This window comes from Neomonachus schauinslandi, chromosome 15, assembly GCF_002201575.2.
Source record: "Neomonachus schauinslandi chromosome 15, ASM220157v2, whole genome shotgun sequence".
In the NCBI taxonomy this organism is placed as follows: domain Eukaryota; kingdom Metazoa; phylum Chordata; class Mammalia; order Carnivora; family Phocidae; genus Neomonachus; species Neomonachus schauinslandi.
Window position 1 is genome coordinate 56,602,824 of NC_058417.1, and position 13,052 is coordinate 56,615,875.

Sequence of the window (13,052 nt, forward strand, 5' to 3'; positions counted from 1 at the left end):
TATGCCTGTAGTCCAGTAAATTGCACGTGTGCAGATGCCGACCTCTCTCCCCCTGATCTTTGGATTGGTAGGTCCAGGAAGTGCCTGCTGGTCATCTCCCTGCAGGATCCATAAGCACTTCAAACTCACCATGCCCAGAAACGGGTGCACCCCCCTCCCCCCACCTCCCCTAAGCTGCCTCTCTTTTTCTACCTTGTTGCCCACTGGGCTGCTGTGCTGGAGCTCAGACCAAATCCTGGCCCTTTCCTGCTTTCCAGGCACCCTGGTGTCCAGGAGTATCTAGCCACTGGGAGTCACTGGCGAGACTGGAGGGCGAAGGAAAGGGGAAGCCAGGAACTTTCTCTCCCTCCCTCTCTGCTTGGAACGGAGTTTCTGGCTCCATCCAGAGAGGTGCACTGTGGTTCCAGCCTCCCACCTCCCCAAACCATTCCCTCCCTGGGCTCTTGTAGGGCAGCCTCCTGTCTCTGCCCCTCCGTCCTAGAAGTGCTAACAGCTGCCTGTTGTTCTCTAGTTGGCTTCCATCACCATGTAACCAATGCCTGCGTTAATCCCCTCTGTTTCAAAGACTGTACAGAGTGGTTTTGGTGTTCCTGATTGGACCCAGGTTGATACAGACCCCAACATCCACCTTACTGGTCAGCATCCTGGTCTCCTCTATTTCCCTCACCCCATGTAAATCATCCATCAACAAATTTTGCTAATTTTACTTCTCAAATATTCCTCAAACCACTCTCTTCCCTCCATCTAATTGCCCAAATAGAGCGCCTCTCCATCTTCACCTGCATTACTGGAATGGCCAAATCTAACACTTGAACTGCCAAATAGAATAATATGTTTAGAAGGTCTACCTGAAAATACTGTGCACCTGTCTGAACCCTTCCCGGTCCCCCGAAGCTGATGGGAAAGTCAAGCTCTCCTTAGAATGGTCTCTAATGGCCCCTGGAGGCTGGCTCCTTGACGGCCTTTTTCTTCTTCATTCCCCAGCCATTCCCTGCCCTGGGTCCCTTAGCTAAATCCAAATGCCCCCTAGGCCCTAATCAGGTTTTCTCTGTTCCAGGCTCATGCTGGTCTTTGACCTAAATTCCCTTTCCCACTTGCTCTTCTACAACCTCCTCAGGCACTACCTCCTCCAGGAAGTCTTCCTGGATTTCCTCCACCCCTGCCATTAGGTTGGTGTTGCCTTGGGCCAGCTGCACATTCCACTTACACATTCAATTGGAATGAATGTTCTCTGGACTTCTCCCTCCCCTGTGACGACTGGTAAAGCTCTCACAATGTCTCACTCATCTGAGTGCTTTGCAGGTACACTGTGTATAAATGTCTATGAAATGCAACCAAACAAAATGAAATGCTCAAGATGAGACAACTGAATAATCTTTGAATCCTGAAGGAGAAAAGTAGAGAAACACTGAAGGTAAAAGAATAAAGTAGTCTCAAAAAAAAAAAATCTATAACCAAAATGAATTAAATGAGAATTTACCTTAAGAAATAATGTACATTAACAGATTAACAGTATTGTTGCCCAGAAGTCACCTGTGGCTGGCCAAAGATACGTGCTAATTTCTGGAGAGACCTAACTCACATCTCTAAGTGTAAATTAATAATTCTGACTTTTATATCAGTTGTTCTGAGTTTGGTTCCTATGAGTTGTTCCAGCTGGGCTTACACAACCCTAACAATTTCCCCTTTTCTAGATACTGCCAAATGAAGGTCCTTACCCTCCTCTGGCTGTGCTCACCAAGGAAAAGCCACGTGACAGATTCCCAGAGCCGTTCTAGACCGTCTCTCCTTTGACTACAGATGGCCTGCAATGGAATTTGGCCCATACAGATCTTATTTTTTCATGAATGTGTTTGGTGGTTTGGCCAAAAAGTAGCCAACAGGCTACTTAAATTCCTGTGCTGGCCACTGGGCTGCCTCCTCCTTCCCTCCCAGGGCAGTTTTCTCTCTGAAAAACAAACGAAGCCAGCATAAATGCACAGGTGTGTATTTTCTCTGTGTGCACGTGAGTAGCTGTCCCCAGCTGCTGACACTGAAATCCTGCTTGAACCTTTACTGAGGCCATTCCTATCCCACTGTCCTCGCAAGACCTACCCCTCCTTGCCACAAACCCACCTCCCTCCCCCCAAGTCCACCCCCCCCCCCCACTTCATTCTTTCCGGTTTCATTCCCTTCCTCAAGACCCCCTGGTTGTTCTCTGAAACATAATGTTACTTTGCACAGAGCTGTTACTGTTCTTTTTGAAGCAAGACATGTAACCGTGTTTGGCCTCAGGACTGGATAATATACATTCTTCAAGAGTGTTCAAGACCTTCTCTTAAATCCCGTGAGCACCACCTTGCATTGGACGCTCCGAGCTCCACCGCTGCCCAGGGTGGTAGAGAGAGCAGGCTCTATTAGACTGTTCCTCACCGTGTCTGGGCCTTGCCTGGGAAGGAGGTGGTACAGGCTCAGGGGGCCCAGGCCAGAAGCTGCCTGTAGTGAGTTCAGTAGTGACTAATTCTTTCCAGAGCCTGGGAGAGGCAGTAACAGGTGTCACTCCCAAGCCAGAGGCTGAGAATCTGCCAGGCCTCCCTCCCTCCTCTTTCTGGCTGAAAACGAAGGACTCTGAGGCTTCAGGAGATGGTGGGGACACAGAGGGAAAGAGCCCAATTGCCCGTAGAAGGTCACCCAGCAAACGTCCTCACTGGTCTTGGCAAGGAATGCCCACCTTTTGTTTGCCCCTGAGATCCTGGGTTTATTTGCTACAGCTGCAGCGCCCAGCACCTCCGTGGCTGGCGTACTTTTGCTCCCAGATCACAGGAAGTCAGGATAAGTCTTTTGGGCCTGGGTGTTGTGGGATGCTGCGTCCAGCGCCAAGCCCTAGCATCGAGGACCACAGCGGAGGGGGGTTCAACCCACCCAGTGTGCTGGGGAAGCTGTCCTACAATGCCAGGGGCCACCATACCCCGGTTTGCTCGGGGCAGTCCTGGTTTATACCTATTGACCCCACTCGTTGAAAGCACCTTCCTTCTCTCTCAAAAGTGTCCCGGTTTGGAAGATAAATTATATAGAAATGAATCTTACAGGGACGCCTGGGTGGCTCAGTCGGTTAAGTGGTTGCCTTCGGCCCGGGTCATGATCCCAGGGTCCTGGGATCGAGCCCCGCATTGGGCTCCTTGCTCAGCAAGGAGCCTACTTCTCCCTCTCTCTCCCTCTGCTTGTGCTCTCTGCCAAATAAATAAAATCTTTAAAAAAAGAAATGAATCTTCCAGACAACTGAATTTTACCCTCTTTAAGTTCACACATTACCACTTATAACAGGTGTTTTGGTGTGTCTTAACTGAGACTGGGATTTTATAGTTATCCTTGCTTCAAATCTCATAAAAAGGGAATAAATTTGCATTTGTTCTGAAAACAATATAAAACAAAAGGAAAGCACTATACAGCTCTTTGTGCAGATGGAAGGCAAACATCACCAGGTGGGAGGCGACCTGCGGAGGGTAACCTGCTTGCACCCAAGGCATCTTTGTTCGAGGAGGCTCGTGGTCCTCGTGGTCCATCCTCGTGGGATGTTGCAGAGGAGGCCAGACCCTGCCTCTGCCTGGGTTCGATCCCAGCCCCAGTGCTTACTGGCCAGGTGCCCGGGAAACTGACCTCTCTAGGCCTCAGACTCCTTATCAACCAACCAAGAGAGATGAGAGCACAGACTTCTTGGAGTTGGCAAGTGTCACCTAGGGTAACAGATGTGAAACCCTTGGTGTCAGTCCTGGCATGGACTCAACGTGAGCTTTGACGGGGGTTATTATTACTAGAATGATTTGCTAAGCAGTTGCCCATGGGGGTTTAGCATCGGAGTCTCCTGAGCCTGGGGAGAGGTCGTGAACAGGAAAGGGGCAGGATGTGTATGCAAGAGTCCCACAGCAGGCCTGGGACTGCTCTCCTCCAGAAGGCCCGCGTCTGGTCTTGCTGTCTGGGAACTTGGATTTCGGGAGGGTTCCCCCATTCTCTAAGAATGGATCCTGGGGCACCTGCCTGGCTCAATCGGTGGAGCGTGCAACTCTTGATCTCGGGATTTTGAGTTCGAACCCCATGTTGGGTGTGGAGCCTTCTTAAAAAAACAAAAACAAACAAAAAAAGAATGGATCCTGTGCCTCAAATGTTTGTTTATGCTGAACATCTGCTTTCCTTCAGGGAGGCTGGAATCCTGCTACATGCTGGACAGAGGGTGCCTGCATGACGAGCACCCGTAAAAACCCCCGGTGCCAGGTCTCTGTTGAGCCACCCTGGTTGGAATCTTGCACCTGGAGCCCCCCACTTGCCCACCAACTTTGCTTGAAGGGGTAAAGCAAAACATCTTGAGGAGGCTAAAAATAAACATGAAACTTTAAGCTTTATTTCCAGGTCCTGTATGCAGCATTGCCTCTGCGCCCCATCTTGGATCCCATCCCCAAACCCTCTTTAGCACTCGACCTCTGTTATTGGCCCCCACCTGATACCCCACCATTTTGCAGACTCAGATTTGGATTTGCCTCACATTTTTGTTTCACTTAATTGGAAAGGAATATTCCTCTCAGTCGTTATGGAATGAAAACAGAATTGTGTTTCTGAACAGCTTTTTTCCCAGTTTGTTTCCCAAAGGAGAAAATTTGCTATCGGAGCTGATGGTTTCCCCAAATCAAAGTGCTGTCTTTCACTGCAAAGGACTCACAGCAACCGAGCAGGGCAAGGAGAGCTGTGTGGGTCAGCTCCGAGCTCGAACCCAAGGCTAAAGATAGAACCTGTTCATACAGGAGTTTCAAAGTCTTCATGTAGAATCTGCAGTAATGGCAAGTTGTCCATAATAAAACTGACCCCAGTAAAAGATCTGTAGCTCCACTGTTTTGTCGTTAAGTTAGATCAGGGAAAAGCCAGGGCTACCCAAACTTCTGGAGGTTTTAACCAGGCCTGGTGGCTGGCCCCGGGACCCTTCACATTGGATCCTGCTGTATCCGTTGCCGTGTTTCCATTTTGAAGCTGCATGTGTCTGTTGGGGGTTCAGACCCAAACCCTCATACACGTTCCTTTCACAGAATGAGCGAGGCTGAGGGGGGATGAATGGTGTCTGGAGACTCCCTAACAGTCTGCTTTCCCCATATGTGGGTCTTCAAACCGATTCAAAATTGTTTGCGAAGATGGAGATAGCTTGGATAATAACCGGGTCATGGGTGCATGGAGTTTGTCACATCATTCTCTGCATGTTTTAAATATGTTTGAAAATTTCCCTAATGAAAAGTGTTTTTCAGAAGTCACATTTGACCTAAATTACATTAAAGAAAGGAAATGGGGGCGCTTAAGTGTCTGCCTTCGGCTCAGGTCAGGATCCCGGGGTTCTGGAATTGAGCCCCACATCGGGCCCCCTGCTCAGCGGGAAGCCTGCTTCTCCCTCTCCCACTCCCCCTGCTTGTGTTCCCTCTCTCACTGTGTCTCTCTGTCAAATAAATAAATAAAATCTTAAAAAAAAAAAAAGAAAGGAAATGGGTAGCAGTTATCTTCTGGTGGGTTGTTTGCTAAGACCCCATGGGGCCTGCAGGTCCAGAGGGGCACAAATGTTGGGGACGTTCATTTGCACGACATAGTCCAGTTTAAATTATGATGAGGGCATCTTTCCCACCTTAAGAGAAGGAAAGCGGGGATGGGAAGGGGAGGAGAACCCGCAGAAAAAAGGGCCTCAAGAGCAATTGCCAGGTATGGCCCTCATTAGGCTCCTGATGCAAGCCAGAGGACCATAAGAAAGCACTGAAGAGACCACGGGAGACGTCTGAACACTGATTAGATAGATGCCAGTGGATCCCTCAAGGCACCCGGGCCTCTCTTTCTCTTGGGGACACATGTCCACCTCCACGGGACAGGCTCCTCTGAGCATCGGATACAGCCACACAGAGCCAGGGTTCTTGATAATACTGTTTATTGTCCATTGACCGAGCGATCACTCAAGAATGATACAAAGCATCGGAAACATGCGCAGTCTGCTTGTCAACGTTCAACAGCTCTCACGTGTTCCCAGCACAGGAAGGTCTCAGACTTCATATTCCAGCAAAAACACATTGCCCAAAAGTTTAAAAAAAAAAAAAAACCCAAAAAACAAGCAAAAACAAACACAATCAAACAAAGCTTTAAATTATGGCAGCAAGTCCGATATTTCTTAATACTTATCAAGCAAAGGTTTGAAAATAACTACAATGTAAACTTCATTTTAAATATTTTGAGTTGCTTGCATGAAGACAAGAATGGAAGGAGGAATGAGCAGTGCATAGAACATAACATATAAATTAAACAATGCTGAATGGAGAGCCTTCTTCAACTACGTGCACGTTGCAATTGTTGACTCTGATGGTATCTGGGTGGCTCTGTCTCTTGCCTGCCACCGGGCACTTCATCTTGAATTTTTTGTTTCTGTTTTTGTTTTCTGCTCAGCATGGCTAGAAGACCAATGTGTGTGGATTGAGTATAAAGGCCATCTTTTAGAACCAACCAACTCAAAGATCCTTTACTTTGTAATCATTTGAGCCAGAGAACAAAAGGTAGCAGATGGAAAAAGCAACCATACTCTAAGAAGGAAAGAAAAGATCTGAAGGAATGCACCATCATAGGCTAGCTACCATGCCATGCTTTCCATTCAGGGTCAAAAGCTTCCACGATGCAGAAACCTTAAAAAAAAAAAGTGCAAGTCTAACACCTACCAAGGGTAATAAAAAACACAGCACAGGAATGATTACAGCTGATGTCAGAAACAAACCAAAACACTTAAAAAATCAGCAGAAACAGGAGTAAATGTTACATATGATAACACCATACAGGAGGCAAACGGGTGGGGTGTTATATTGATTGGAGGGGTCTGGTGTTCTTGTATATACTGAAATCACATGGACTGGTCCATTATGACATCTTACAAACTTTCTATCACTGTACAGCATGAAAGCACCCTTAACGCGGGGGCTGTTTCCTGGCTATTCCCCTAGTCTGCCCTAGAAAGGGAAGTCATCGAAATCTATGCTGACCAGGTCCTGGCAGGCATGGGGGGCTACCCGCCACGTGGGGGTCAGGAGTCTTACGGGTGGTTTGGGGTCACCGCAGAGTACAGCAATGCTTAGAACGTGGTGACTCTGGAAGCATTCTGCAGGAGGACCACTCACAGGCTGACACACTTGGGTCTCCATGCATGTGTGTGTTCGTGCATGTGCTCGTGTCCATGTACGTTTGCCTAATTGGCGTGAAAAATTCAGAACGGTTTATACCATATACAAGTAGGAAGAAAAAGATGACTTTTTGTTACTGAGAGATTTCTGCTTGCATTAATCCCCTTTTTACTGGCCGCAGAAAGCCGTGCTCAGGGAACAGGTTCTCTAGTCCCCTAGGACGTTTTTTGACCGAGAGATCGAATATGACAAATCTAAGTGGAGGCTGGTACAGCTGGGATTTGGGTTCACAGATTATCTGAGAATTGATCTTTAGAAAAATGAGATGTTGGCCACAGCATCCCAGAGGCCCAGGAAGAAATTCACCGAACCCACCTAACTCCCCAGTTTCTCTCTTCCCGGGTAAGACTTCACAACACGCCCAGCTAACTTCATTGCCAGAAATCCATGCCCAGCGCAGCGACTGTCCGTCTTTGCGGGGGGGAGGGGGGTGTCACGGTAAAGCTACGGCACCTGCTCAGGAGGGGCTCTGAGGTGCGCTGGGGGGCACAGCAGAACCCGGTTTTCGATGTCCTCGGGATGTGCAAACAGAGCACAACCAGCCTGTGCCACCGGCCACGCGCAACCCCTTGCAAAGCCAACGTGTGCAACTCAGCTGGATGCCTGATGCCAGGAGGAGGAGGAGGAGGAGGAAGCCAGACTGATTTCAGAAGCCTGGGAAGAAACGGCAAGGGGAGCCAAGTGTCCCCCCAAACGTCTGCCCTTGGGGCGGAATGCCACGGGCTCCCCCAGAGTCGGGGTGTGTGGTAGGGGGACTGAAAAGGACTTGGCCGAAGCTGAAGCTTGTCACCCGCATCGTACAAGGCCCTGGAGCGTGGCTCCCACTGCGAGTCTGCGGATTAGCAGGATTAACTGGGGCTCCTTCGAGAGCGAGCCACTGGTCCAGGGCTGCTTCTGAATTTATGGGAGTCACAGGTACTAGGAGTCCATGGTGGGCACCGAGGAGACAGGGGCACCTGCAAGGGGCGGGGACGGCCACCGTAGGGCCAGAGGCGTGGAAGGTGCAGGAAATGAGGGACATGCCCCTCTCGAGGTGAAAGGGACCTGGTAGGCCTGCTACACAGTCTTGCAACGACCCTCAAAAGTTTCTGCAAAATGCACATTTCCAGGCTCTGCCCTGACCAGGCCTGGGGGACTCCTACGTACGGGCCGCCTGCTCAGCGTTTGTGACGGTGCCAGGGCTGGGGCCGGGCCCATGCATCCCACCCCTGCCCGCACCCAAGGATTCCCAGGCTGGCGGATGGGGTGTGGGACCACGACCACGTTTAAAAGGGAAATGGGGGTGGGAGGAGACTCACGCTAATTTAGACCCACTTGGATGACTGTTTTATTCATGCTGTTTCCGGGAAGGGATGTCAGAGCTGGACCAGTCTAAACTCTTGGAGGCTTTTCCGTTGGCCAAAGGGGTGCTGTTGGCCTGCTTACGGGTCCTCAATATCGAGAAACTCCTGCTTGGGGGGTGCCGCTCCGCGGTACCACGCACAGGAGCCGTCGCTTCTCTTGATGCAGGCGAAGAACTTGGCCTGATGCCCGTTGATGTTCTTCTCCGTGACCCAGTCCATCCAGAGGCACTCGTCTGGAGACGAGATGTAGCACGGGATCATGGGGCAGCGCGTGATCTAGGAAGAGGGACACGGAGACGGATCCGGTCAGGGACCGAGGCCACTCAAGGAGGCATCTCCAGAGCCTAGCCACGCACCCAGCAAAGACGTTCAAGGGCGGTTTGTCAAATGAATGACCACGTGAGCACAGCGGTGGGGCGGAAAACGGGGGCTTGAGTCGAACCTATTCCATCAGCAGCCTTTCCTGAGCTCCCCCTACTCTCTAAGCAGCAGCAAGGCAGGCTGCCTGGGTGGGGGGGGATGGGGTCTGGCGGGACCCCTGTGCACTGCCCCTGTGCCCCCAGCACAGTGGCCCCTCTGAGCATGACACAAAGGCCTCAGCGTAGCCGCACCCTCCTGGGAGGAGAACAACAACCACAGAGGGTCTTAAATTTCCTGGAGCTGGGTTCTAGTCAAATAAAAAGGATGCTCTCTTGCTCTGAAGCACGCACGGGCTTTGGGGGGATCAGCAAGCAGCACTGTGGTGGAGGAAACTCAGGCCACAGAGGGAAAGGGAAGAACTCCGTTTTATTTTGTTTTCAATTTTTAAATTTAAATTCAACTAATTAACACAGAGTGTAGTATTCGTTTCAGAGGTAGAGGTCAGGGATTCATCAGTTGTATGTAACACCCAGTGCTCATTCCATCAAGTGCCCTCCGTAGTGCCTGTCACCCAGTTACCCCTCCCCCCCACCCCTTCCCCTCCAGCAGCCCTCAGTTTCTTTCCTGTGCTTGAGTCTCTTATGGTTTGTCTCCCTCTCTGGTTTCGTCTTGTTCTGTTCTTCCCTCCCTTCTCTTATGCTCCTGTTTTGTTTCTTAAATTCCACATATGCGTGAAATCATATAATAATTCTTTCTCTGACTGACTTATTTTGCTTAGCGTAATACCCTCTAGTTCCATCCAGATCGCTGCAAGTGGCAAGATTTCATTTGTTTTGATGCTGAAGAACTCAGTTTTAATTTCACGTTGGGCACGGAGCTGTCTGCTCCACAAACACGTTGCCGTGGGTCAGAATTCACATTTCGAATGAGCTGAGGGACCGGCTGGTGATGACGTATCCGCACAAGCAAGAGCGCTAATCAGCAAAAGCCGGTCCCTGCAGCCTTCCGGCCCCAGACCCACTTCTCGGGGCAGAGCGGCCCTGGCACCTGGCGGTGCTTCCTGTGCCGGGACCGGAGGCACAGGCGGTGGGGACGAAGGGCGGCAGGAGAGAGAGGACCCAAGCCTAGGGCCGCAGAGGCCTGTCTACAGCGGCACCTAATGTTAGCACGGCTCCAGCTGGGTGGGCAGGGGGAGGGGCAGAGGGAGAGGGACAAAACAGACTCCCCGCTGAGGAGCCCATGCAGGGCTCCATCGTGACCTGAGCTGAAGGTAGATACTTAACAGACTGAGATACCCAGGGACCCCTCTGGGCTGCTTTTAAGAAGGGGGCGGGTGTCAGGATTCTCTGTGGCCCCAGGGCATGGAAATGGCTGGGACGTTCTTTCCCAAGGCACTCAAGTCTTTGCACTTGTGCATCCGTAGAAAGTACTCACAGCATCTTGTTCTCCCCACAAAATTCCTCCCCCTGGGAGGCTCTCCTTCCTAGAAGCTACAGGCCACACGGCTAGATTGCCCAGACCTCCCAAATATCCCTCTGCAGGGGCATGCCTGGGGGCTCTGTCCCTGGCCTGATGGCCTCACTGGTGGAGAGGCCGTACCTCCCCAGAGCCCTATCCTAAGGACCCCGTGGATGGAGAGGTCCTGGAAAGCCAGGGATCAAAGCCCGGCAGTCTCCCTGGAGACAGACGTGATGAGGGAAAGCCCAGAAGGAGGCGGCACCAGCTTACCTTGCACTCACAGCCCATCTGGTACCTGTGGTTCAGGCTCTTCTTCTGGGTGGTGCTCAGGGTGTCCCAGGGCACAATGAAGTCACACAGGGTGATGTGCATCTTGCCATTCCCCTCGGCCTTTCCTGAGGAGACAGAGATCACCAAGCTCAGGGCAGGCTGCTGTTCCCCCTCCTCCTGCCGACCCCCACGCCCAAGTGCGGCCCGGGTGTGTGGGGGCTCACTGCTCACAATGCCGTGGGTTGTGGGCGGAGCTGCAGCCTCTCCAAAATCCCTGTGTGGGAGCCCTGACCCCCAGCATCTCAGAATGTGCCTGTGTTTGGAGATGGGTCTTTCGTGAGGTGATTAAGTGAGATCACATGGGGGGGCCCCACATCCAATAAGAATGGGGTCCCTATAAGATGAGATCAGGACCCAGACAGGCACAGAGGGACAAGCATCAAGGCCACGGGGAGGAGACGGCCGCCTGCGAGCCCCAGGAGAGAGGCGTCGGGAGAGCCAGCCTTGCCCATGCCTGGATGCTGGATCCCCAGCCCCCAGGACTGCCAGGGAATCAATCCCTGGCCTGTGGTGCTTTGTTACAGCACCATGAGCTGACGGATACATCACAGATCGTTTGTGCGGAGTAGAACGAACACTCCAGAGCACTTGGCAGACACAGGAAAGGACACAGTTGGAAAAAACCTCCCATTTTCATTACAGCAAACACTTAAGACGCATTTCCTTCCAATACTCCCTCACACACGTGTATTCGCACGAAAGAGATCACGTTGTATGTAGATCAGGTTGTTTCCCATTTTATTTTTCACACACATTTTCTGCCATTTGATGTTGAACTTGTCTGGGTTTTTCCACCATGAATAGCAAAAACACGGAATTTTATAAAATTGGAAATCGGCTCCGAATTCCCTTCAGGGCAGGGGGAGGAGGCGGCACTGTTTGTCTTTTTGACCTCAGGCTCCTGATTCTGCTCCTTCCCTCTCCTGCACCGCAGAGTTCGCGCTGGTGACAGCCTTGGCATTAGCCAGGCAGGACACAAAGACAGGCAAGTGCATTCTGGTGAATGGTAGAACGTAACGAGGGCTGGAGAGGTCATGTCAAATCTCAGCCCTCCGGCTGCGATGGCACCTTGTGAAGAGCCACAAGGGCGGGGTGATGAGCCGCAGAGGGAGGCTCCCCGAGGGGCAGACAGGAGCCTCGGGCTGCACCCCGGGCTCTCCACTTGACAAAGCTCCAGGACATCCAACTTAATGATCTCAGGCACAGCGCGGCCGTGGAGAATCCACTAATAGAAACAGAGTTCGGTGAATAATGCTGCTTGTGTGCTAATAATGCACGCGGCGAATCCATCGCACCACGATCTCTGGCCAGGGGAAACGCGGGTCGGCTGGCCTGAGGCTACGAGTGGGCACGGGGACATCCTGTGTGTCGGGCAGGTCGCAGGAGGCACCCCCTGGATGTGAATTCTGATGCTCTCTCTTCTGTTTTAACGACTCCCCTTACCTTTGGGAGCTCTATTTTCCCTTGTGTCTGTTTGGACTTAAATGACATTCCAGGTGAATAAAAGGATCAAGGAGCAGGATCGCTACTGCAGCATTTATTCTGAATCCTAACTAATGAAAGAGAAGTGTTCCGGGGGCTCTGAATACTTCCAAAATAAGTATTTGGCTTTTTCTTTTTTTCTTTTTAAGAACTGTACAGCCCTTTTCTATGAGTTCAGAGTAGCTGGGGGGGGGGGGGCGGAAATGGACAGATGACAAGTAACTCATTCTGGTCTCCTTCCTTCCGGAATGTATGGCCAGAGTAGGTATATATGGACAGTAGCTCTCCTCCGGCCCCGCCTCGTCGTGCCGGACACGGAGATGCAATGCAAACTGTCTGTCTTCCATGGCCCTGGCTACGGGGCTGCCGTTTACCTCGGATGTCACGTATAAATGACATAGCATCTCAGAATGTTCCAAAGGACACCCTTTCTGTACAGGTCCAGTTACTAAGACTTGGTTGGGCATGCACCATGTGAACATCTGTTACAACATCTTCCTACGTCTGCCTTGGAAAAATGCAGTCTTTCTTGGAGAGAAAAACAGGAATTAATTAAAATTTGTAACTGAGGGCTGTAGATTTCTTCTTCCTCTTAGAGGAGAACACTGCAGAAGAAAACTATAGGGCCAATTCTATTACAGTTCCTGAACATGAGCGTCTCCTGGTGCCCAGCTCAACATGTGAACTTGAGTCATCAGCCCAAGAGGTGGTGGGCTGCCTCGGGCCATGCGGTCACTCCTGGGGCTGCTGCCAGCCCTGGCTGAGTGGTTTACTGTGCCCCGTGATTTCTGGGTGGCCCATCCTGACTCCAGGACAAGATGGAGAGTCTGTGCTCAGAAAGTAAACACCAGATTTGACCCAG

General features: G+C 51.1%; 1 protein-coding gene across 1 annotated transcript in view; it reads right to left on the minus strand.

The window, feature by feature from the left end:
* Window positions 1-5,909: 5,909 nt before the first annotated feature.
* Window positions 5,910-13,052, minus strand: part of TIMP2 (TIMP metallopeptidase inhibitor 2) — a 45,614-nt gene continuing 38,471 nt past the window's right edge. The window contains exons 4-5 of the mRNA XM_021680938.2: window positions 10,649-10,773; window positions 5,910-8,836 (exon numbers count right to left, since the gene is read on the minus strand). Of these exons, the coding sequence (XP_021536613.2) occupies window positions 8,639-8,836; window positions 10,649-10,773 (323 nt within the window). The 3' untranslated portion in view covers window positions 5,910-8,638. The remainder of the gene's footprint in view (window positions 8,837-10,648; window positions 10,774-13,052) is intronic.